Genomic DNA, 26,505 nt, shown 5'->3' with positions numbered 1-26,505 from the left:
ATAGAAGGGGGGGGGGGGGCTGACACCAGACAGAGAGAGGGAGGGAGGGAGGGTGGTATCTCTGTCACACACACACTCTCTCTCACAGACAATGTCTTTCTGTCTCTCTCTCTCTCTCACACACTCTATGTCTCACAGTATATCACATTCACTCTCTGTGTCACACAATCACTCACACACTCGCTTGGTTTCATACACTCAGTCTCACAGAGCATCTGAGTATCACACACACTCTCTCTCACGCACACGCTGAATCTGTGTGAAACACACTCACAATCACACTGTGTCTCACATACAGCACTTGCACACACTCTCATTCTCACACATACACTCACACCCAGACTCTCTCTCTCTCTCTCACACACACACACTCGCACTTTCACTCTCTCTCTCTCACACACACTCACTCTCACATACACTCTCCCAAACATACACACTCCGAGGACAACCTTGCTAGCGCCCGTTTCATATGTGTGTGTGAAACAGGCCTTTATTACTAGTTTGAAAATATAAGTGAGATTAAATAAAAATGCCACCAACAGTAAAGAACGACAACGAGGATGCAGCAGCCCAAAGGTTTGCTTGCTTTGCTTTGAGTGTACTAGATGACGGCTGCACGGGGAAGGGGAAACACAGAGTAACCCGATTGGCTTCAACTTTCTCACGTCATCCCATACTTTTCTTCAACCGTCTCCTGTTCTCAATCTAACCTCCTTGAGCTCAGCTGATCCGCCCATGCGGCCTGCGCTCTAGCGTCCAACTCTCCCTTCCCGTCACCCCCCGCGGCGACGGGCGCTCTAGCCTCCCGGGCCGTCGGTGGTTGTTTTGGTGACGTCACGGGGAGCGGGGTTGCAGAGTCACTGTGCGTTCAAGAATAAACAACAAGAAAAGCCCGGGAGGGACGAGAGCCGAGGGTCGTGCTGCTGTGGCGGCGGCGGTACCATCAACACTTCACAGCCCCCGCCTCCAGCGCCGTAAGACCGGGCGATACCAGGGTAAGAAACGTTCAGAAGCTGAGAAAAACCGGACGGTGGCCGAAGCCAGGCCCTGGGCCTTTCCCCCCCTCCCGTTCAAACGCGGGACATAACCGTGTGGGCTTCAGCCTCAGGTGACTTCGGGGCGGGGCCTGGGTCAGCCTCTGCCCTCCTTTGGGGTCCGGGGACGGTACCGTCTTGCCAGGTTTCTGCTCTCCATCGGGAGCCCTCAAGAATTTAGCCAAGTGGCCGATGGATCTGAACCACGTGAGTTGCAAATAAGTAAATAAATGGAGGAGTGACCTAGTGGTTAGAGTGGTGGACTTTGGTCCTCCTGGGGAGCTGGGTTCGATTCCCACTGCAGGCACAGGCAGCTCCTTGTGACTCTGGGCAAGTCACTTAACCCTCCATTGCCCCAGGTACAAATAAGTACCTGTATATAATATGTAAACCCCACAGAAAGACAGCATATCAAGTCCCAGTTCCCTTTCCCTATTTCAGATTCTACATGGAATGTTGCTACTGTTGGAGATTCTAGATGGAATGTTGCTACTATTGAGATTCTGTTGCTACTATTTGAGATTCTACATGGAACGTTAATGTTGCTATTCCACTAGCAACGTTCCATGTAGAAGGCTGCACAGGCTTCTCTTCTGTTTCTGTGAGTCAGGCTTCTACATGGAATGTTGCTAGTGGAGGAGTCGCCTAGTGGTTAGTGTGGTAGACTTTGGTCCTGGGGAACTGGGTTCGATTCTCACTGCAGGCACAGGCAGCGCCTTGTGACTCTGGGCAAGTCACTTAACCCTCCATTGCCCCAGGTACAAATAAGTACCTGTATATAATATGTAAACCCCACAGAAAGACAGCATATCAAGTCCCAGTTCCCTTTCCCTATTTCAGATTCTACATGGAATGTTGCTACTGTTGGAGATTCTAGATGGAATGTTGCTACTATTGAGATTCTGTTGCTACTATTTGAGATTCTGCATGGAATGTTGCTACTATTGAGATTCTGTTGCTACTATTTGAGATTCTGCATGGAATGTTGCTACTATTGAGATTCTGTTGCTACTATTTGAGATTCTGCATGGAATGTTGCAACTATTGGAGATTCTAGATGGAATGTTGCTACTATTGAGAATCTGTTGCTACTATTTGAGGTTCTACATGGAACGTTAATGTTGCTATTCCACTAGCAACGTTCCATGTAGAAGCCTGCCCTTGCAACTGCGCAGGCTTCTGTTTCTGTGAGTCAGGCTTCTACGTGGAATGTTGCTAGTGGAGGAATCGCCTAGTGGTTAGTGTGGTAGACTTTGGTCCTGGGGAACTGGGTTCGATTCCCACTGCAGGCACAGGCAGCGCCTTGTGACTCTGGGCTTAACCCTCCATTGCCCCAGGTACAAATAAGTACCTAAGCCGCATTGAGCCTGCCATGAGTGGGGAAAGCGCGGGGTACAAATAAAAAATAAAAGGTCTTAACGTGGGCTAAGAGCAGCTGTTTGCTTCACAGTACAGTTTGTGTGTTTACGTGGATTTCTAACCCGTCTAAGCAAGAGTCCTAGGACGTGTTGGAAAACAAACACATGTTGGTGTGTGATCTGTCGCTTCGCTTCTGGGCTGCACAAAGTAAGTTTTTTAATCCGAAAGCTCAGGTCTCCGGAGGGCTGTGATGACTTGTATTTTGAGGCACTCAACGGCTGTCACTCCCTTACTGCCCGGTGTAGTTTGCTGGGGGAGAGCTCGGCTCCTAATTTTGAAATGTTCTCACATGATCAAAGTAAGGTAGGATCTGGAAAGCAAAAATTTGCTGTAGATAATTTAGCAGCATGATGACAATAATAACAGTTCAATTATGTAGTAAACTCCTCTAGATATATATCTATATTTAAAAACTGTGGTAACATGCCTACTATTTGTATACTATATATTTATGTTAAGCTGTGCTATATGTACTAGGATAAATGGAATTCATGACACTTTCAAGCTATAGATTACACTAGCTTTACAAGTGGTATGTATCAAAGTGGGGGGGGGGGGGGGGGGGGGATATAGTAGATTACTTTTCTATTTCCAGTTCTTATTAGGTACCCTATGTGATAATCTCATACATCTTTCTAGACCAAACCTCAACAAGGTGGCTACTGCGCACAAATACATACTAGTTGTAAATCACCCAAGATTACAAAAAAAAAAAAAACCTCTTGGCCTAAGTGAGCTGTTGGAAAAAGGAAGTGGTCGTGTGCTGAGTGGGGACATCAGTAACCCATGCTACTGCTGTTTGGTAGAAGTTGATTGGAGTCTGTGGCTGTGTTTTCAGTTTTGAAGATGATGACGATCCAGAACTGCAGCAATTACTGACGATCAGTTTATACATACAGTGGTGGAAATAAGTATTTGATCCCTTGCTGATTTTGTAAGTTTGCCCACTGACAAAGACATGAGCAGCCCATAATTGAAGGGTAGGTTATTGGTAACAGTGAGAGATAGCACATCACAAATTAAATCCGGAAAATCACATTGTGGAAAGTATATGAATTTATTTGCATTCTGCAGAGGGAAATAAGTATTTAATCCCTCTGGCAAACAAGACCTAATACTTGGTGGCAAAACCCTTGTTGGCAAGCACAGCGGTCAGACGTCTTCTGTAGTTGATGATGAGGTTTGCACACATGTCAGGAGGAATTTTGGTCCACTCCTCTTTGCAGATCATCTCTAAATCATTAAGAGTTCTGGGCTGTCGCTTGGCAACTCGCAGCTTCAGCTCCCTCCATAAGTTTTCAATGGGATTAAGGTCTGGTGACTGGCTAGGCCACTCCATGACCCTAATGTGCTTCTTCCTGAGCCACTCCTTTGTTGCCTTGGCTGTATGTTTTGGGTCATTGTCGTGCTGGAAGACCCAGCCACGACCCATTTTTAAGGCCCTGGCGGAGGGAAGGAGGTTGTCACTCAGAATTGTACGGTACATGGCCCCATCCATTCTCCCATTGATGCGGTGAAGTAGTCCTGTGCCCTTAGCAGAGAAACACCCCCAAAACATAACATTTCCACCTCCATGCTTGACAGTGGGGACGGTGTTCTTTGGGTCATAGGCAGCATTTCTCTTCCTCCAAACACGGCGAGTTGAGTTCATGCCAAAGAGCTCAATTTTTGTCTCATCTGACCACAGCACCTTCTCCCAATCACTCTCGGCATCATCCAGGTGTTCACTGGCAAACTTCAGACGGGCCGTCACATGTGCCTTCCGGAGCAGGGGGACCTTGCGGGCACTGCAGGATTGCAATCCGTTATGTCGTAATGTGTTACCAATGGTTTTCGTGGTGACAGTGGTCCCAGCTGCCTTGAGATCATTGACAAGTTCCCCCCTTGTAGTTGTAGGCTGATTTCTAACCTTCCTCATGATCAAGGATACCCCACGAGGTGAGATTTTGCGTGGAGCCCCAGATCTTTGTCGATTGACAGTCATTTTGTACTTCTTCCATTTTCTTACTATGGCACCAACAGTTGTCTCCTTCTTGCCCAGCGTCTTACTGATGGTTTTGTAGCCCATTCCAGCCTTGTGCAGGTGTATGATCTTGTCCCTGACATCCTTAGACAGCTCCTTGCTGTTGGCCATTTTGTAGAGGTTAGAGTCTGACTGATTCACTGAGTCTGTGGACAGGTGTCTTTCATACAGGTGACCATTGCCGACAGCTGTCTGTCATGCAGGTAACGAGTTGATTTGGAGCATCTACCTGGTCTGTAGGGGCCAGATCTCTTACTGGTTGGTGGGGGATCAAATACTTATTTCCCTCTGCAGAATGCAAATAAATTCATATACTTTCCACAATGTGATTTTCCGGATTTAATTTGTGATGTGCTATCTCTCACTGTTACCAATAACCTACCCTTCAATTATGGGCTGCTCATGTCTTTGTCAGTGGGCAAACTTACAAAATCAGCAAGGGATCAAATACTTATTTCCCCCACTGTATATATATTTTAATTTAGAAAGAATAGTTTGATCTTTATTGAAAACCAGCATTCTTCATTTAAGGTAAAGGCACAAAAATCTGATTTTATAGATACCAATCAATCATAACCTTTTGCTCTCTTATTGTCATTACATTACAGATGTTTTTCTATGACCTCATCCTACAAGTATGTAAACTCAGAAGGTCAGCATTTTTCCACGTGTAGAAAACAGCCGAGAAGATTCCACAACCCTGCATTACTCTGACTCTCTCGTTGGGATACTCTGCAGCTGTGAATGTGTCTCAAAACCCATAATTGCCAAAAAGTCCAAAAGACAGTGCTTCAAATAAGCATAAAAGAGGTTGGCATATCTCCTAATAATTTTGTATGAAATCAGGGGTAAACATTTTACAAATCCTTTTATAGAAAAGCGCTAAAATAGCTTGACTGTAGTCGCTACTTTAAATACATTTGTTCTCAGAAGCCTCTGAGCTTAACTTTCATCTTACAGATTGGTGGAACCAGTCTATGTGCGCACCGTATGTGGGGAAAGAATTACATCAGCAAATCAACCACTGATATAGAATTGTAATGTTGATGGAAAAACAAAGCAGATGCATACTTCATTTATAATTAGACTAGTAAAAGAGGCCCGTTTCTGAGCAAATGAAACGGGCGCTAGCAAGGTTTTCGTCGGCAACACCCCCCCCCCTGCCGCCGCCAACCCCTTCGTTGTTGTGGCATTGCTGCGCCCTTAACGTCATGACGTTTGACGCGAGGGCGGGGCCCGTAGCGATTTCCCACCCCCCTGCCTCCCTCCCTCCCTCCCTGCCAACCCCTTCGTTCTGCCCTTGCCCCTTCGTTCTGCCCTTGCTCTGCCCTCGAGGGCGGGGCCCGTAGCGATTTCCCGCCTCCCTGCCTCCCTCCTTGCCAACCCCTTCGTTGTTCTGCCATTGCTCCGCCCTCGAGGGCAGGGCCCGGAGCGATTTTGGTGGCTTCACCACCACGAACCTTCGAACCTTTTTGAGGGAAGTCAGGGCTTGGCTTCACTGATGTCACTGTCTTCAGAACGTTGAGGGTGAGTTATATATATATATATATATATATATATATATATATATATATATATATATAAAAAATAGAAATATGGTATGCTGTATATTGAGGGGAAAATAATAAAGACACTGAAGCACAGCAGAGTGGAACAGCTCCTTTAGAGCCAGCTGTAATGTATTTGAAATACAGGAAGTGCATTTGTCCTAGGAATTTTGATGACATACACAAATCACGTGCAGTCTTCATTGCCATATAGCAGTAAAGTCAGTTCATTGGAATGCAGATATGACATTTTTCAGTGTTGACAGCAACACACACTATTGTCAGTTTACCGTAGAGTATCCGTGACGTTTGTACATTTTTTGCCCATCTTTTATGTCCTACAAGTAAGCTGAGCAAAGAGGACCTAAATTGTAAATCTACAGTCTTCCTTTACTGCTAGTTCACAGGAATTGGCAGACCCAGTATAGCCTACAATCTTACAAAAAAAAAGGGGGGGGGGGGGGGAACCAATTCAGTCGGAGTATATAAACAACATTACACCATACTAAACTCCAACTTATATATGCAAATGTCTCTTTATTATAAATACTTATGCCTTATACCAGCTATTAACTTTAAACATTAAACCACTCATTCATCACCTTTCAACCACCACTCACCCTATATACTAGTTATCTAAAATGTCTTTAGAAATTTAAATATCAAACCATTATACATGAAAAAAATCCTGCTTCATCACATTGATGAGGCAGACAGTTCATAGCACTGTCCACTGCTATAATATGCTGTAAAACCGTCATAACGACATCCACTGTGTGACCTTTTGTTAGTCAGTTTTCAGCAGCTGGTTACGTGGCTCCTCCTTGGCATATAGGAACTATTGCACACAGGAATTGTCAGCACTGCTGTTTACCAACCACCACATTATCCTGTGGCTTTCATTGTATAGGTTTCACAAGTATCGGGTGAATGGGCAAGCCCTCCACAGGGTAGTTACAAACAACTTGATTCCCCAATGCTGAACCGCATTACATTTTTCTCTCTTAAATGCTGGACCGCATTTCGCTTCCCTTCTTCAGGGGGAACCACCCGAACATTTTAAATGTTATAAGCAACTGCTTGCCTGAATGGTGCTCACACCGGCAAAGGGCTAAGATTGCTCCGCAGGAAAGACCCAATATAGCACCCTGCACTTTATTCTTTAAGACCTGCAAAGCTGTCCATGTTTTCTGCTTTGCAATTCCACGACATTTTGACACATCTGCCCATAAGAGAACTTTTATGCTTTTCAGTGTTTCTTGGTACCCGCATTTATAATTCTGGAAATCATACTTAAGGTTGGTAGTGGAATTACAGCACAAAACTGTGCTCCTCTCATGAAGTAGATTTGTAAATATCATTTATGAAAGTAAACTGATGTTAGCTATATGATGACTTATCCTATTATGATAGCATAACTTTAAGAACTGTTGTTAGCTCATTCTTTTTCACAGGAAATATGGTTTGTTAGGTAATAGAAATTTCCCTGGAACAATGTGAATATTAGGTAATGGGGTAAGGGATTTGATATACCGCCTTTCTGTGGTACAACGAAAGCAGTTTACATATATAATATAAAGGTATTTTTTCTGTCCCTTGAGGGATCACAGTCTGTTTTTGCATCCACAATCTGGATCCAAAGCAAAGTTAATTATCCGTGTTGTGGAAATGGTACCCATAGTTCCATATGTTCTTATTGTTTCGTCAGACCTCTAAGTATGTGGGTTTCGCTCTCTTGCCAACAGATGGCACAAACACCCTCGTGTCTAGACTGGGTTAGATGTGCTCAAAGAAAGACAATTAATAGGGATGAGCTAATTTAATTTTGGTTCAGGCATTTGTGCGTTAGCTCAAATTCTTTTATAAGATTGCTCCAGTTTTTCTTCACGGTACCAATCCCATGCTAACTACAAATGTATTGGTCATTAGGTTGTAACAAAAAGTCACGGGAATCACTCCGCTGAATTATAAGTAATAACAACTTGGAAACAGCGAGTGTTAAATAGCAATTGTGAAACAGAGGAGGAGAGGACCTCAGACCAGTGCCACCTTTTTAATCAATAAAATGATATTCATGTGGCCGTAATCATATAATCACTGGTCCTCTACCAACCTCCTCCCGCAATATTCGTTTGTGTGCTGCTACTCTGTGACGGTGCTACCTATCACACACGTCTTTGGCAAATATTAAACACCACAGCTACTTAGCTTGTTGCTGCTCCAACCAGGGGCTCCCCGACGGTCCCGTTTCGCCACCTGGGGCTTCGTCAGGGGAAGAGCTCCCTGCAACACCAAACTGTGGTAAGTATCGGGCAAGCCAGTGAAGCCACCAAGGAAATGTTTCTCATTTACTGTTTCACAATTGCTATTTAACACTCATTAGGTTGTAACACATTTTATAGTTGAAGGAAATGGTTATGAATGGGATGTATGTAGTCCTAACATCAGCTAGGAAGTGTTTACATAGAGTACACCTGACTGGATTAGAACAGGTTTGTCCGTCTCTCGTTCTCCTGCGTGCTAAGACAAAGTACAGAGCGGAAATGGCCAAAGGGAAACTGAACAGTAAATGACACTGGGGGGGGGGGGGGGGGGGGGGATTGCCTGCACTGGGTCCAGCAATTCTATATTGGCATGTGGACTCCTATTCTCTTGGTTGTAAAAAAAAAAAAAAAAGCCTGAAGAAATGACTCTCGTATACCTTGTAGAGCAATCCTGGATCTGGATGTGATCACTTTTTGCTGACCTCTAATGACATGTGAGGATAGCAGAAGGTGACGATAGGCAGTCCAGAATTGTGACTTCCTCTCATGAGAACGATAGGCTGGAGTGGGCTTCCATAGCAACTTCAATAGTCTTGGAACCTAAAGACTGGGCCGGGTGGACTTCTACGCTCTGTGTCCTAGAAATACCCGAGAGAAGTATTTTATATTATATTCTTTGTTGGTATAATCATGACTTCTTAATGAGTATGATTGTTCGGCAGATTAGATGGACCAGTCAGGTCTTTATCTACCATCAGTTGCTATGATAGTACATAGTAACATAGTAAATGACGGCAGAAAAAGACCTGCACGGTCCATCCAGTCTGCCCAACAAGATAAACTCATATGTGCTACTTTTTGTGTATACCTTACCTTGATTTGTACCTGTCCTTTTCAGGGCACAGACTGTTAAGTAGTATTAAAGGAAAATAGGAATCGACTTTCCTTTTTAGAATACTAGCATAAGTGGGTATATATACCTGTATGCACCTAAGTGTGAGTACTTAATGCCGTCTTATAGTAACATAGTAGATGACGGCAGAAAAAGACCTGCACGGTCCATCCAGTCTGCCCAAGAAATGTGCCACTTTTTTGTGTATACCTTACCTTGATTTGTACCTGTCTTTTCAGGGCACAAACCGTACGAGTCTGCCCAGCACTGTCCCCGCCTCCCACCATCGGCTCTGGCACAGACCGTATAAGTCTGCCCCGCCTCCCAGTACCGGCTCTGTTATCCAATCTCAGCTAAGCTCCTGAGGATCCATTCCTTCTGAACAGGATTCCTTTGTTTATCCCACACATGTTTGAATTCCGTTACCGTTTTCATCTCCACCACCTCCCGCGGGAGGGCATTCCAAGCATCCACCACTCTCTCCGTGAAAAAATACTTCCTGATATTTTTCTTGAGTCTGCCTCCCTTCAATCTCATTTCATGTCCTTTCGTTCTAGTGCCTTCGCACCTCCGGAAAAGGTTCGTTTGCAGATTAATACCTTTCAAATATTTGAACATCTGTATCATATCACCCCTGTTTCTCCTTTCCTCCAGGGTATACATGTTCAGGTCATCAAGTCTCTCCTCATACGTCTTGTAACGCAAATCCCTTACCATTCTCGTAGCTTTTCTTTGCACCGCTTCAATTCTTTTTACATCCTTCGCAAGGTACGGCCTCCAAAACTGAACACAGTACTCTAGGTGGGGCCTCACCAACGACTTATACAGGGGCATCAACACCTCCTTTCTTCTGCTATTCACACCTCTCTCTATACAGCCTAACAACCTTGTAGCTACGGCCACCGCCTTGTCACACTGTTTCATCGCCTTCAGATCCTCAGATACTATCACCCCAAGATCCCTCTCCCCGTCCGTACCTATTAGATTCTCCCTGCCTAACACACACGTCTCCCGAGGATTTCTATTCCCTAAGTGAATCACTTTGCATTTCTTCGCATTGAATTTTAATTGCCAAACCTTAGACCATTCTTCTAGCTTCCTCAGATCCTTTTTCATGTTTTCCACTCCCTCCCGGGTGTCCACTCTGTTACAAATCTTAGTATCATCCGCAAATAGGCAAACTTTACCTTCTAACCCTTCGGCAATGTCACTCACAAATATATTGAACAGAATCGGTCCCATTTGGTGTTTTTTCTTTTGTTGGTTTGTTTTCCAATAGACAATAGTAGGAGACCATGTGCCAATCTAGGATTGTTGGACCCTCTGATGCAGGTAGTTTGCGAAACAGGCCATGTGGGATTGTTTTTGTTGGACAGCATATCCCTTTAGCCATCTCCACACTGTGATTTTTGTCTTTTGGATTTGCGAAGGTGTATTCTGTTCTTTTTATGGTTCCTCTGTTCTCCATGCTCTCAGAAATAATCTGAATAAAAGCATAATAGGGTGTTACAGTGCATGCTGTCTCTGTGTCAAAGTAATCTTTTAGGGCTCCTTTTACTAAACTGGGGAAAGCGGTAGTGTGTGCTTACCACAGCTTAAAATGGCATCTACAAAATGTGCTCAGGCATCCTGCAGTAAGTTGAAATTGGCGCACACGTGCACAAAAAATATTAATTATCAGCACAACTACATCACCATACTAACTGATTAGTGCAGGATTACTTTGTGAGCCCTACTGCCATAGGTGTTGGTAAGTGCTAACACGATACTTCTTAATGGCCATGTGTTAGTAGCAATACTAGTGCATGACCATTGATGCAAAAAAAAGGGAAGATCGTCAGTTTTACTGCTGCGGTAAAAATGGCCTTAGTGAACAGGAAAACTCCATATATGAGTACGCTATGGCCACTTTATACAACAGCTTAGTAAAAGAACCCCTTAATTATTTAATTTTAACATAGGTCTTATAACCTGCAACTTTCGACAGTCATATAGCCAATAATTACATGGCTTTTGTACTTTCAGAGAACTTTTAATAATTTGTTTTCCGCATTATTGTTGACATGCACAGATGTCTTGTATATTTTTTCTTTAGGGGGTGATTGATAAAGCTTTAATAACTCAATGATGGAATCAGAAACTAAAGATGCAGAAGATGACCATCTCCAAACAGCTTTCAAAAAGCTAAGAGTGGATGCAGAAGGGTAAGTAGTGTGGCATGAGATAAGGTAGTGAATATTGAACTGGTCTTCTAGAGCAGGGGTACAGCGGGTCAGCTTTCAGGAAATCCAAAATGAAAATGTATTAGACTGAAAAAGCCTATTAAGAGAATTATGCTACGTTACATAATTTTACTTATGTTGTCACACAAGGCTGACTGTTGTCATTGAGAGATGGAGTTGTGCTCTCTTGATACAGAGCTTGAGTAATATGATTTTCTTTTCTTAAAATTGTCTCCTGTGATTAGTAGTTTTGCTGAGATGAGACCTGGGGGGGGGGGGAGGGTCTTACTAAAGCACACTAAGCAGTTAGTGAATGGCTGTGGTAACTGTTACTGCACTGGTGTGACTGTTGCTAACTGCGGCTAAGAAAGCAAATAGAATGTTAGATATTAGGAAAGGAATGGAAAACAAAAATGAGGATGTTATAATGCCTTTGTATCGCTCCATGGTGCGACCGCACCTCCAATATTGTGTTCAGTTCTGGTTGCCGCATCTCAAAAAAGATATAGTGGAATTAGAAAAGGTACAGAGAAGGACAACGAAAATGATAAAGGGGATGGGACGACTTCCCTATGAGGAAAGGCTAAAGCAGCTAGGGCTCTTCAGCTTGGAGACTTGCTTTTGACTCGTAACCACTTGTAACCACTCGCCTCCACCTACCCTCCTCTCCTCCTTCCTGTACACATTAATTGATTTGATTTGCTTACTTTATTTTTTGTCTATTAGATTGTAAGCTCTTTGAGCAGGGACTGTCTTTCTTCTATGTTTGTGCAGCGCTGCGTACGCCTTGTAGCGCTATAGAAATGCTAAATAGTAGTAGTAGAAAAGGCGGCTGAGGGGGAGATATGATAGAGGTCTATAAAATAATGAGTGGAGTGGAACGGGTAGATGTGAAGCGTCTGTTCACGCTTTCCAAAAATACTAGGACTAGGGGGCATGCGATGAAGCTACAATGTAGTAAATTTAAAACGAATCGGAGAAATATTTCTTCACTCAATGTGTAATTAAACTCTGGAATTCGTTGCCAGAGAATGTGGTAAAGGCGGTTAGCTTAGCGGAGTTTAAAAAAGGTTTGGACGGCTTCCTAAAGGAAAAGTCCATAGACCGTTATTAAATAGACTTGGGGGAAAATCCACTATTTCTGGGATAAGCAGTATAAAATGTTTTGTGCATTTTTGGGATCTTGCCGGGTATTTGTGACCTGGATTGGCCACTGTTGGAAACAGGATGCTGGGCTCGATGGACCTTTTGGTTTTTCCCAGTATGGCAATACTTATGTACTTACGGATGCAGATTGCACACTGCGGTTAGTATATAGTAACTTATCACACAAGTTGCCAGTGCAGATGGCATAGATTCATTTGCATGCATCACCTTCTTCCTTTCCAAGAGGCTTACATCTGTGCTATCGATGCACTTAACCACATGATAAAAGTGTTTTCAGTGTGGTAACTGTTTAGGAACATATTGGGATCACCACCAATAGTTATTTATTACTAGTAAAAAAGGCCCGTTTCTGGAGCAAATGAAATGGGCGCTAGCAAGGTTTTCCTCCCCAACCCCCTCTCCCTACCCACCTCTTCGTTGTTGTGAAGCCACTGACGCCATTGCTTCGCACCTCATCAACACACGCCACCTTCATCTCCTGAGTCCTTGTTCGTTGTGAAGCCACTGACGCCATTGCTCCGCCCTCGATCTGTGACGCCATTGCTCTGCCCTCAACGTCAACGTTTGACGTGAGGGCAGGGCCCAGAGACAGTGATTTCGGTGGCTTCACCACCACGAACCCTTCGAACCCGAAGGAAGTGCTCAAAGGAAGTGACACTGACGTCAGTGTCCTCAGAACGTTGAGGGTGAGTTTTATTATATAGGATTAGGATTTATTAACCACCTTTATGAAGAGGTTCACCCAAGGCGGTGTACAACATGTGCAGTTTAACATAAAACTTACAATTTTGTTAACAGCATAACAATAGTTCAGAACAGCAAATTGAAACCTAATAGTAGGGCTACCATGAAACTGGATCAAAATATACACATTTAACAGCACTTAAATTCAAATAACAGAGATATAATATGATGTCAGCATGCTGTTATACTTCTCTTATTGTAATTTGCTTTAAAGGTTTGATGTTTGCCACATTGAACCCGAACTTGTTTGGGATAATACAAGGAAATAAGTTAACGCAGAGACTTTGTAAAAACTTTAGCACACTAGAAAAAAGGCCTCTAAAGCACAGAGTTCGACGAGGTCGTTTCCATTTTTGTTTATTGCTTGTACTAGAGAGGTGTGGTAGCCGTGTTAGTCCACTCTTAAAGGTTATCAATAGAAATCAAACAAAATAAAACATGGAAAAGAAAATAAGATGATACCTTTTTTATTGGACATAACTTAATACATTTCTTGATTAGCTTTCGAAGGTTGCCCTTCTTCCTCAGATCGGAAATAAGCAAATGTATTAGCAGATAGTATATAAAGAGAAACATCCAAGCATTACTTTGACAGTGGGAGGGTGGGGGTATGCTTGGGGACATCAAAGCATTTCATTGATATTCTAACAGGATGGGTGTTGGTAGGTGAGAGGAGGGTATTAAACAGAGAAATACAGCTTTATGGTTTATAATGGGTTAGAAAACCCAGATCCTTATTAAGTCCTGTTTGTTGGGTGTCAAAATAATCAATCATTCTTATTTCAAAGGTCTTACGTTCCTGTATTGTTTTAAAATTACCTTTCAGTATTCTTACTGTGAAATCACTGGTGCAGTGTTCTGGTCTTGTAAAGTGTTGGCCCACAGGGGTGGGGGCTTGATTGGCACCGGCTATTTTCATGTGATGTCTGTGCAGATTGAATCTTTTCTTAAGCATCTGGCCTGTTTCTCCAATAGAGCATCCTTTGTTACATTTTTTACACTGAATGATATATACCACATTGGAACATGAGCATGTAAAATAGTCCTTTATGTTTTTATTGCTTGTACTATATAGCAGATGAAACAAGTATGCTGTTTATAATTCAGTTATATACTGTCTCTTCATGTTCAAGTGTACAGCGCTGCGTACGTCTAGTAGGGCTATAGAAATAAGTAGTAGTAGTAGTTATTCTTAATTTTGTACTTTCATTATTTTCAGTTTTGCAGTACAGCATTTGTGATAATATTGTCTTGTTACTCGGAGTCATGTGATGCTTTAGAGCAATGTTTTCCCAACTCAATCCTGGAGTTAGGTGTTCAGGATATCCACAATGAATATACACAAAAGATTTGCATATAATGGAGGCAGTGTATGCCTATCAAATTCAGGGGTAGGCGGTCTGACATGAGAGAAGGACATACCCTCGGGATAGCTCAGCTCCTTTTCGCACCGACCAGCGCTGTTGACTGGTTCCAGCAGAGTTTAGCCACTCAAACACTATCCATTTCAGACTGCTTACCGGACAGATGGCCCTTCGTAACCTCCGACCAGTGGGTTCTTCAAATAGTCCTTCACTCTGAATTGGTGTCTCTGGCCTCCAAATTGCCTACCAAAAGAGTCTTACATCAGCTCTCTGCACAAGCAGGTACGTGTAGAGGAAATCTTCACCTTCTACAGGCCTGAGCAGTTGAACCCGTACCACCAGAGGAAGAAGGGAAGGGATTCCAGCCCATCCTAGACATAAGAGCCCTGAGCAGGGTTTTGGAAAAGGAAAAGTTCAGGATGTCCCTGGGCACCCAGGAAAACAATTGGCTATGCTCTCTGGACTTAAAGGATGCCTATACCCACATTTCGATACTTCCAGGTCACAGGAGGTATCTTGGATTTCGAGTGGGGAAAATACCACTATCAGCATCACGTTCTGCCGTTTGGCCTGGCATCTTCCCCCCAGAGTTTTCACCAAGTGTCTGGCAGTAGTTGCAGCGTATCTACGCAGACTGGGAGTTGTAGGAGGGAACCTTGGAGTCAATGTGAAAGAGGTTTTCATACCCCTGTATAAGACGTTGGTGAGGCCCCACCTGGAGTATTGTCTTCAGTTTTGGAGGCCGTATCTTGCGAAGGATGTTAAAAAAATGGAAGCGGTGCAAAGAAAAGCTACAAGAATGGTATGGGATTTGCATTGCAAGACGTATGAGGAGAGACTTGTTGACCTGAACATGTATACCCTGGAGGAAAGGAGGAACAAGGGTGATATGATACAGACGTTCAAATATTTGAAAGGTATTAATCCTCAAACGAACCTTTTCCGGAGAGGGGAAGGCGGTAGAACTAGAGGACATGAAATGAGATTGAAGGGGGGCAGACTCAAGAAAAATGTCAGGAAGTATTTTTTCACGGAGAGAGTGGTGGATGCTTGGAATGCCCTCCCACGGGAGGTGGTGGAGAGGAAAACGGTAACAGAATTCAAACATGCGTGGGATAAACATAAAGGAATCCTGCTCAGAAGGAAGGAATCCCCAGAAGCTTAGCCGGTGGTGGGAGGCAGGGCTGGTGGTTGGGAAGCGGGGATAGTGCTGGGCAGACTTATACGGTCTGTGCCCTGAAAAAGATAGGTACAAATCAAGGTAAGATATACACAAAAAATGGCACATGTGAGTTTATCTTGTTGGGCAGACTGGGTGGACCGTGCAGGTCTTTTTCTGCCGTCATCTACTATGTTACTATGACTTATAAATTATCCCAAGTCCCATCTTGAACCAGTTCAGTTCAAAATAGGAGCCCTTGTAGATACAGTACAGGCTCTGGCTTTCCTTCCTCAAGCGAGAGCAGATACCTTGGTAACGCTGATGTTGTCTGAGGACAGCAGGCCGATTTATTCTCGCATACCCTCCCACCTCCCCTAGGAGTTGTATTTAGCATAGACTTTTTTTGCTTTTTCACCTGACTGGAGGACCCGCTCTCGCACGTCACGCAGGAAGGTACCAGTGCATGCGCAGTGGGACGCTGCTAGAAAATTCTGCCTTGTTAGCTAGTCGGCGTCCGCACTGGGTTCTGTCGGCTGACGCCACTTCCCAGGGGTTTGGGGCAAACACGCTCCCAACTACTCAACCCACTGCCCAGATGTGAGAATAATTGGCCTGCTGTCTTCGGAGAAAACCAGCTACAGGTAAATATCTTAGTTATATTTCCAGATGGTAAAGTTTTGCCAAGTTAGCTTAATGAGCATTACTATTTAAGAAATAGTATTTGGGAACACCGCTTCAGTTTTGCTTCTAGTCAGTGTGCTGTACAAAATATCTCTTAACAGAAAGACCAGTTCATTTAAAGTTTTGAAATGAAGTTTAGTTTTATCTGTTTTATTTTTCTGTTTTGTTTTGTTTTTTTTCACTGTTCAGATCTACAGCACATCTTTGTGTTGGTGAAGGTGGTCAGCAAACGGTGGTCAGAGCAGCTGTCGAAGAAGCTAAAGCTAAGCTGTTGAGCACATCTAAAGAAGGCTGGCATGGGTAAGACGTGAACGGAAGTCTACTCTGTACTTTTCATTTTATGCTAGTCGGGCATCTCTACAGTCTAGGCTTATTCGTACTATTTAATTCTCCCTAGCAATCACATTGTTATAAAATATTTTTCATTGCCCACAAAACCACTTACCAGTTAATTCAGTGTGAAACTGCTGCATTTTCCGTGTAGTTGGTTCTCCACCCTACCTTCCATGAGAGATTCGCATGCACTGGTCTTCCTACGTATGCAAATGTCTTGTGGATTCATTCTGGAGATCCTAAAATGTGACAGGGTTGGTTCTGCCTTGGGGAAAGAGTTGAGAACTAGGGACTTAAGCTCTGGTGCTCAAATCTCCGGCACTATTGCAAATAGTGCTGTAAAAATACTACCAGAACAGCACAGGAACACCTTAATGCTCAACGCATTGAGATACAAATATAAGCGTGCTCATAGCATTGAGCATTAGGGCATTCTATGGGAGGATTGCTCTTGGTGCAGAAGAATTCCACTGTAAGCTTGGCTCCTTTGCACGTGCACCTGGTAAAACCTGAATGTAAGCACACATTGGTGTCTATTTTCTGTGGTCTAAATATAAGTGTTTTAAACATTTTTTTTTTAGCTTGGACACATATTTAGACACAGGGAACGGACACCAATGTGTGTTTTCACTTTGGGCGTTTTTTATTTTTGGACACTTCAAATTCATACGCAGGAAACAGACAGCGTGTGCTTTTGCTTGGGTCTGCTATTTCCCACGAGCAACGCTTAAGGGCATGCGCGGGCTTCCTTCTTCTTCCAAAAGCAGTCAAAACCCAGCAGAATTTGCAGAAAGAATCATGGGAAATCCTCTCTTCCAAAAGCTTAACGCCTGCTCCGACCTGGCGTTATTCTTTTGCAGCGGTAAGGCAGTTTTGTTTCAGGAGCTCTTTTCTGAGCATTGTGGAGGGTTACAAAATGACCTCATTAGCATGAGCTTGACTATATTAACACGCTACTTGCATTGTTCGTTTGCGCGCTCATTTGTTCCCGCACTCCGGGCTTCTGAGCATTCTGCACAGGTAAATGCGGGAGCTAGTACGGCACTAATGGCTCTAGCGGCCACATTTACTTTTGACTTTTACTAATCTGCGCTGATTCCCGGTGCGGCAGTTGAGAGGAAGCCCATTCGATTCTTATGGGCTTCCTCTCATTTGCCACGCGTGAATCGCTAGCGCAGCTTAGTAAAAGAAGCCCTTAGTTTGCAGGTTCAAATAGAGTTGTATACTTAACGTGCAGGGCAATATTCAGCTGGCAGTGGTCAGTTTTTCAAACGCTCACCGTCCCTGGCTAAATTAGCCCGGGATATTTGGTGCCGAGCTGTGTCCAGCCACTGCATTGAATATCCAGGCCTAATTGTAATTTTTCTATTTTCTGTGAGGAGTGGGAGAGGGGATTGGAATGGGGGGGGGGGGGGGGCTGCCAGACCCGATGTAAGTTTAACCGGGCACTTCCTGGTATTCAGACCAGTTCTGGGTTAACAACAACAACAATCATTTCTAAAGCGCTACTAGGGTTACGCAGCGCTGTACAATTCAAACATAGAAGGACAGTCCCTGCTCAAAGAGCTTACAATCTAAACGACAAGAGAACAGACTAAGGACAAGTGAACAATCTAGAGGACGAGTGAACAGTTAATCTGATAGGGTGGATAGATTGGGGTATTTTATATTTCTCGAGCGGTTAGGCGCCGAAGGCAGCATTGAAGAGGTGAGTTTTAAGCAGAGATTTGAAGATGGGTAGGGAGGGGGCATGGCGTAAGGGTAAAGGAAGATTGTTCCAGGCGTAGGGTGAGGCAAGGCAGAATGAGCGGAGCCTGGAGTTGGCAGTGGTGGAGAAGGGTACTGAGAGAAGGGCTTTGTCCTGTGAGCGGAGGTTAGGGGCGGGACCATAGGGGGAGATGAGGGTGGAGAGGTAGTGAGCTAGCTAGTTAGCCAGCTAGTTAAAATTTGGCGCATAAATTTAGGGCAGAGCTGTTCTAAGTTTATGCATTTACCTAGCTGGTTAGCAGTCTGATTATCGCCACTAACTGGCTAGGGCCATGCTGCATTCAGTCTCCGCCCCTAACCTCGATTAGGGGGTTGGCCGTTAACTGGACAGTGCTGCTCAAGCACTTTAAATAGCCAGGTGCCTGTCCTGCCCGTTTAAATCACTTTGAATATCAGGCCTGTAATTTTTTTGTTGGGATGGTGACTCTAGCTTAGGAACAGTTAAGACTGACTGGAGTTTTATGCATATGATTGCTAGCAAGAAAGATTGCCATGATGTCTTGAGGTCCTGCCCAGAAACAGTACTTTTATAAAGTTTGAAATAATGGCGGTTTTTATTTTTTTACTGAGAGGCAATGCTTAGCATACCTGTTAAGTGACCTTTCTACAAGATTACAGGCAAGCGTAGCTTTAAAGAATTGTTGAGCCTGTATTGAAAGCAAAATTTCCACTGCAGTAGTATAGAGAGAATATGACACCTGCACAGCTCACAAAATAAGAACCGTGCATGTGTTTGTTTTTTTTAATCCCAAAAAAACAACAAGGCAACCGATCTGCAAAATCCAACGTGGAAAACAAACTAGCAGATCAGTATAATATCCAGAAAACTTTATTGAAGGATACCGTGTATAAGACAAATGCCCGACACAGGCCGTGTTTCGCCCAACAATAGGGCTGCGTCAGGGGCTAGTCTGTATCTTTCTTGAATAAGAGCGGTATCAAATAATCTATCAGGACAAGGATATAAGAAATTTTCTTCATAAAAAAACAGCTCGAGTAGCTCAAAATAGCATATCCTGCGTGACGCCAGCTAGTCGATAGATAGTCTGCTCACTAGCCCGACGCAGCCCTATTGTTGGGCGAAGCATGGCCTGTGTCGGGCATTTGTCTTATACACGGTATCTTCAATAAAGTTTTCTGGATATTATACTGATCTGCTAGTTTGTTTTCCACTGTGTTTTTTAATTACATATCTTTTCTGTAAATTAAAGACTTTCCCAACTAGGAGTGGCCTAGTGGTTAGGGTGGTGGACTTTGGTCCTGGGGAACTGAGGAACTGAGTTCGATTCCCACTTCAGGCACAGGCAGCTCCTTGTGACTCTGGGCAAGTCACTTAACCCTCCATTGCCCCATGTAAGCCGCATTGAGCCTGCCATGAGTGGGAAAGCGCAGGGTACAAATGTAACAAAAATAAAATAGATACTATTGGAGATTCTACATGGAATGTTGCTACTATTGGAGATTCTACATGGAATGTTGCTATTCCACATGTAGAAGGCTGCGCAGGCTTCTGTTTCTGTGAGTCTGACGTCCTGCACATACGTGCAGGACGTCAGACTCACAGAAGCAGAAGCCTGCGCGGCCACATTGGTGATCTGCAAGGGCCGACTTCTACATGGAATGTTGCTAGTGGAATAGCAACATTCCATGTAGAATCTCAAATAGTAGCAACAGTGGAGGAGTGGCCTAGTGGTTAGGAGGAGTGGCCTAGTGGTTAGGGTGGTGGATTTTGGTCCTGGGGAACTGAGGAACTGAGTTCAATTCCCACTTCAGGCACAGGCAGCTCCTTGTGACTCTGGGCAAGTCACTTAACCCTCCATTGCCCCATGTAAGCCGCATTGAGCCTGCCATGAGTGGGAAAGTGCAGGGTACAAATGTAACAAAAATAAAATAGATACTATTGGAGATTCTACATGGAGTGTTGCTACTGTTGGAGATTCTACATGGAATGTTGCTATTCCACATGTAGAAGGCTGCGCAGGCTTCTGTTTCTGTGAGTCTGACGTCCTGCACGTCAGACTCACAGAAGCAGAAGCCTGCGCGGCCACATTGGTGATCTGCAAGGGCCGACTTCTACATGGAATGTTGCTAGTGGAATAGCAACATTCCATGTAGAATCTCAAATAGTAGCAACAGTGGAGGAGTGGCCTAGTGGTTAGGGTGGTGGAATTTGGTCCTGGGGAACTGAGGAACTGAGTTCGATTCCCACTTCAGGCACAGGCAGCTCCTTGTGACTCTGGGCAAGTCACTTAACCCTCCATTGCCCCATGTAAGCCGCATTGAGCCTGCCATGAGTGGGAAAGCGCAGGGTACAAATGTAACAAAAATAAAATAGATACTATTGGAGATTCTACATGGAATGTTGCTACTATTGGAGATTCTACATGGAATGTTGCTACTGTTGGAGATTATACATGGAATGTTGCTATTCCACATGTAGAAGGCTGCGCAGGCTTCTGTTTCTGTGAGTCTGACGTCTTGCACGTACGTGCAGGACGTCAGACTCACAGAAACAGAAGCCTACGTGGCCACATTGGTGATCTGCAAGGGCCGACTTCGCTAGTGGAATAGCAACATTCCATGTAGAATCTCAAATAGTAGCAACAGTGGAGGAGTGGCCTAGTGGTTAGGGTGGTGGACTTTGGTCCTGGGGAACTGAGGAACTGAGTTCGATTCCCACTTCAGGCATAGGCAGCTCCTTGTGACTCTGGGCAAGTCACTTAACCCTCCATTGCCCCATGTAAGCCGCATTGAGCGTGCCATGAGTGGGAAAGCGCAGGGTACAAATGTAACAAAAATAAAATAGATACTATTGGAGATTCTACATGGAATGTTGCTACTATTGGAGATTCTACATGGAATGTTGCTATTCCACATGTAGAAGACTGCGCAAGCTTCTGTTTCTGTGAGACTCACAGAAACAGAAGCCTGCGCGGCCACATTGGTGATCTGCAAGGGCTGACTTCGCTAGTGGAATAGCAACATTCCATGTAGAATCTCAAATAGTAGCAACAGTGGAGGAGTGGCCTAGTGGTTGGGGGTGGTGGACTTTGGTCCTGAGGAACTGAGTTCAATTCCCACTTCAGGCACAGGCAGCTCCTTGTGACTCTGGGCAAGTCACTTAACCCTCCATTGCCCCATGTAAGCCGCATTGAGCCTGCCATGAGTGGGAAAGCGCAGGGTACAAATGTAACAAAAATAAAATAGATACTATAGGAGATTCTACATAGAATGTTGCTACTGTTGGAGATTCTACATGGAATGTTGCTACTATTGGAGATTCTACATGGAATGTTGCTAGTGGAATAGCAACATTCCATGTAGAATCTCAAATAGTAGCAACAGTGGAGGAGTGGCCTAGTGGTTAGGGTGGTGGACTTTGGTCCTGGGGAACTGAGTTGGATTCCCACTTCAGGCACGGGCAGCTCCTTGTGACTCTGGGCAAGTCACTTAACCCTCCATTGCCCCATGTAAGCCGCATTGAGCCTGCCATGAGTGGGAAAGCGCAGGGTACAAATGTAACAAAAATAAAATAGATACTATAGAAGATTCTACATAGAATGTTGCTACTGTTGGAGATTCTACATGGAATGTTGCTACTATTGGAGATTCTACATGGAATGTTGCTAGTGGAATAGCAACATTCCATGTAGAATCTCAAATAGTAGCAACAGTGGAGGAGTGGCCTAGTGGTTAGGGTGGTGGACTTTGGTCCTGGGGAACTGAGTTGGATTCCCACTTCAGGCACGGGCAGCTCCTTGTGACTCTGGGCAAGTCACTTAACCCTCCATTGCCCCATGTAAGCCGCATTGAGCCTGCCATGAGTGGGAAAGCGCGGGGTACAAATGTAACAAAAATAAATAAAAATATTTAAAACTGGAAATGCATACCAAATTACAAACCTCATGATGGTCATTCCCTCCCATCTGTCAAAACAGGAGCCTTAAACTAAGTAAAGAAAAAAATATTAAAGAGGAGGTATAACTGGGAAATCAAGCAAATTTTCAGACTTTCTAAATGCCATCTACGTTCCTTTGGGAGAAACTGAAACAGTGCTCTCTGTCTAGACTTTATTCTTGCACCTGTTCTGTGGCTGACTGCCGTCTTGACTATGGTTTTAGAAGTGCGTGAATGGAAAGTCGGACAATTTTGAAACATGACTGAATGATCCACGTTCCATATTTGATAACTTTTCTGACTTTGTACCATTTTAGCTTAGCCTTTTCTTAAGGTTGTATCGGCATTTAATCTGTCTGTTTATAAGCTGTTGCAGCTATAAGAAACCATTTCCAAAATGACAACCTCCTGCAGAGATCAGTATTTGTTTTAGATAGATTCTCCTGAAAATCTGCATCAAGCCTCCTTTCAATGTTTTACATTATACAATAATTCTGCCCCATATGACATTTGTTTGTGGTAATCTGATAACATGTTTTACATACCATTATCATATCTCTTCTATCAATAGATCAACAAGAAAGACTTCAAGAGGTACAGCAAGAAACCAGCGTAGAAGGCGTTCCAAGTCACCAGTTTTGCATCCTCCTAGATTTACACACTGCAGTACAAAAATGTCTGCCTGCACTACCCAACTAAAACACAAATGTCAGTCAGAAATGCCAGATGGTAACCTTGGCCTATGCAGTTCAGTCCAACCTGAATTCTGTGCAAGTGAGCAATGTAATTCCACTCCCGGAGTCAATGTTTACAGGAAGTTTGGTATTGAGCCGTTGGAACCTTTGTCTACAGAACCAGCTTCAGAAAATTCTGCCATTCCATTGGCTTCCAAAAAAAATCTGAAAGCGAGCAGTCCTTTAGATTTCCAGTCTGTGTCTACTCTGGCTGAAGCAAGAAAGTGTCCTTGCAGAAGCAAAGAATGCCAGTGCAAGCCCTGGCAAGATATAGAAGTGTACTCCTTTTCCGGGCTACGAGATATGATATCGGAATGCGAGAAAACAATGATGGAGTCGCAGTCTTTACAAAACCGAACTCAGAACTCAAGCACAGGGATATCCGGATCCCCGCGCTCTTGTTCAGAACAAGCCAGGGCCTCAGTGGATGATGTGACTATTGAGGACCTTGCAGGATACATGGAATATTACTTGTATATTCCAAAGAAAATGTCTCACATGGCAGAAATGATGTACACCTGAGAGGAACACATTTAAAATGCTTGAAACAAAAAAAAAAAAAGAATGGTGTGAAGACACCTGGGTGTAACTAATTGGGGAACTTCAGGGAGGAATCTTAAGTGGCACACTTGGATTAAACTTCTGCCTTGCTGATTGATTTTGCTTGTAATAAATCCTCACTTTGTATTTCACGATCCTTAAACAGCTAGATTAAAAATATATGTCCAGATATTTACCTGCACGTAACCTGGATAAGAGCAGTCATACCTTTTTAGCGGCATTATCTGGATAGTATTCAAAATCATCTCTGACCACCTCAGCGCTATCAGAGAAAGTGCCAAGGTAGCCCGAAGGTACCCAGGTACCACCAGCATACAGTACCGGTGCCCGGCTAACTAATTAGTTATTTTGATACAGGTGCCGAATATTGGTGGTGCCTGGATGGCTTCTGGCAACAGTGATATCTGGATATAGATTTTAAATACTGCATTTGGAGTGCAAATCTAACGCTCAACCTGGTGGTTAAATATTGGGGTTTTTTTTTTTTTAGTAGTGTTAAATGTAAGTGGATTACAGCAAAATTCTAATTTCTTTCCAGCTTTTCTAAGATGAGTTTGAACTGAGATGTACTAGTCTTTTCTGCTTTTATAAATCTCTTTAAAAAAGAGCTATTAATACTGGTTCAGATCATTTCAGAGATTGCTGACTCTGCCAAAAAAGGAGTTGTGTAGAATGACATTTACTTTTGGTCATTAAATAAAAACTTCCATGTTCACAATCTGTCTTGCTTTATAAAAATACTAGCCGTTGAGACCGTTAAAACGGGCTACTATTGGAATGGGGGTTTTCCAAGGACCCCCCCCCCCTGAGGTCGCCGCTGCCCCCTTCCCCCACCCGAGGTCACCGCTACCGGTACCCCTCCCCCGGAGTCGCCGCTGCCGCCACCCCTCCACCCGGCCCGGGCCCTCTGTTCGCTATTAATTCAACTTACATCGCCGCAGCACGCAGATCAGCTGAGCTCCCGTCGGCCTGGCCTTCCTTCTCTGCCTGTGTCCCGCCCTCGTGTGAAGTACTGTCGGCGAGGGCGGGACATAGGGAAGGAAGGCCGACCGGAGCTCAGCTGATCTGCGTGCTGCGGCGATGTAAGTTGAATTAATTGAGATCAGAGGGCCCGGGTGGGGGGGGGGGGGTTGCCGGGGGCGGCGATCTCGGAGGGGGGGAGTGCAGTTTCCCTCTCTGTCCCGCCCTCGTCATCACGTATTGACGCGGGGGCGGGACAGAGAGGGAAGTCTCTACTGCGCATTTGCGAGTGAGTTTGGTCACTCGCCGTTTATATGTTTGATATATGTATATTAAACCAGACCTGTTCATTTGCACGTAGGCGGTGTAAGGTTGCATGCAGCCAGCTCTTGTTTGTAAATTGGATCTAGTTTTTCTTAAAACATTCCCCCCCCCCCCCCCCCCCCCCCCAAAAAAAAAAAAAAAAAATCTGACAAATAATATTGGGGAGTATTTCTACTATTACCTGTAGAAGCAAAGAGATGTTAAGAGCATTTCTATCAGTTGGCCAAAAGGATAAATTCTAAGGCATTTTTTTGTGCTACATTGCAGTATTACGAGGTTCTTTCTGTAGATCATAGGAACACACCTGTCCTTACAGTGTTGGTCACATTTGTTTCAGTCATGTACAGCGGGGAAAGAATGTGTATTAAAGCAAAACTGAAAACATTAAAACCTTAAGAAAGAAGTTGGTGTGTGGGCACGATGTAGATACAGTCTGTGCTTAGCACTGTAAGAGATTAAAGATAAAAATGGAGCATGCTGCTAAGGTTCTATCCCCCCCCCCCCCCCCCCCCCCCCCCCGATTATCTTCATGTTTGAAGCATTTTAAAAACTGGGATTTCTTTTACAGAAAGTGTTCATTTTCACAGGAGTTGGAACATCTGGACTAGCTATGTTTGCTGATGTGCAGAGATGCATGCTTGTGTTATGCTTGATGCTAAAGAAAGCTGGGGGAACATGTGAAAGTGCCTGGCAACAATCTACTATAATCAAATGCACCCTCAACATTCTGAGGACACTGACGTCACTGCAGGCACTCACACACCGGTTCGTAACTTCATGGTGGTGAAGCCACAACACTCACCATGTCTGCATGCCCCGCCCTCGTGTCACACGTGATGACGTCGAGGGCGAGGCAAAACAACGCACGGGGAGCAGTACTCCTCCCCTTCCAAAAAATACATGCAGCCCACGACGTGCCATCACCCAGCCCCCTTTCGCCCCATCGCACCGCCCCTTTCAACGTACCGCCCCATCGCACCGCCCCTTTCAACGTACCGCCCCGCACTCGGTAGCAAACTCTTCCCCTCATCACCTTCCCTCCCCCCTGTCACCTCCCCTCCCCGTACGCCACTATCCCTGGTGGTCTAGCGGTACCTGTTCGCACAGCCAGAAACGAAGGAACCCCCGGTTTCCTGGCCCGGAGCGCTGCTGCTAGCTGCCCGGCAACATCGTGTCTGAGTCCGGCTCTCGGCGATTCAAAATGGCCGCCGAGAGTTGAAGCTGCCTCGTGAGACTTCAACTCTCGGCTGCCATTTTGAAACGCCGAGAGCCGGAATCCCACACGATGCAGCAAGGCACCTACCAGCACCGCTACGGGCAGGAAAGAGGGGGGTCTTTCTTTCCTGCCCCGACCGAACAGGTACCTCTAGACCACCAGGGACACAACCGTAAGGGGAGGGGAAGGGAGTC

The 26,505-nt window shown here is 44.5% G+C and overlaps 1 protein-coding gene across 5 annotated transcripts; it reads left to right on the top strand.

Annotated features, from left to right (window-relative positions):
- The first annotated feature begins 814 nt into the window (after window positions 1-814).
- On the top strand, window positions 815-24,529 carry OSER1 (oxidative stress responsive serine rich 1). Of its 5 annotated transcripts, XM_030211075.1 has the most exons (6): window positions 815-995; window positions 5,085-5,286; window positions 10,459-10,511; window positions 11,275-11,383; window positions 16,709-16,819; window positions 23,088-24,529. In XM_030211075.1, exons 4-6 carry the CDS (start codon window positions 11,304-11,306, stop codon window positions 23,770-23,772), a joined length of 876 nt encoding a protein of 291 aa, XP_030066935.1. In that variant the 5' UTR covers window positions 815-995; window positions 5,085-5,286; window positions 10,459-10,511; window positions 11,275-11,303; the 3' UTR covers window positions 23,773-24,529. The 5 variants fall into 5 exon arrangements, with proteins under 5 accessions (XP_030066935.1, XP_030066933.1, XP_030066936.1 ...); XM_030211073.1 differs by lacking the exon at window positions 10,459-10,511; XM_030211074.1 differs by lacking the exons at window positions 815-995; window positions 10,459-10,511 and adding an exon at window positions 1,036-1,241.
- Window positions 24,530-26,505: the final 1,976 nt, after the last annotated feature.

The sequence above is a fragment of the Microcaecilia unicolor genome, chromosome 8 (genome assembly GCF_901765095.1).
Source record: "Microcaecilia unicolor chromosome 8, aMicUni1.1, whole genome shotgun sequence".
Classification (NCBI taxonomy): Eukaryota; Metazoa; Chordata; class Amphibia; order Gymnophiona; family Siphonopidae; genus Microcaecilia; species Microcaecilia unicolor.
The sequence above is the reverse complement of the archived record's forward strand: the minus strand, read 5'-3'. Positions and strand labels throughout refer to the sequence as shown.

Excerpts from the sequence above, each read along its gene's own strand:
- OSER1 (XM_030211076.1), top strand. The coding sequence starts at position 11,304 with ATGATGGAATCAGAAACTAAAGATGCAGAAGATGACCATCTCCAAACA. Across the intron at positions 11,384-16,708 it reads CTAAGAGTGGATGCAGAAGG|ATCTACAGCACATCTTTGTG; the intron begins GTAAGTAGTGTG and ends TTCACTGTTCAG. Across the intron at positions 16,820-23,087 it reads TCTAAAGAAGGCTGGCATGG|ATCAACAAGAAAGACTTCAA; the intron begins GTAAGACGTGAA and ends TTCTATCAATAG.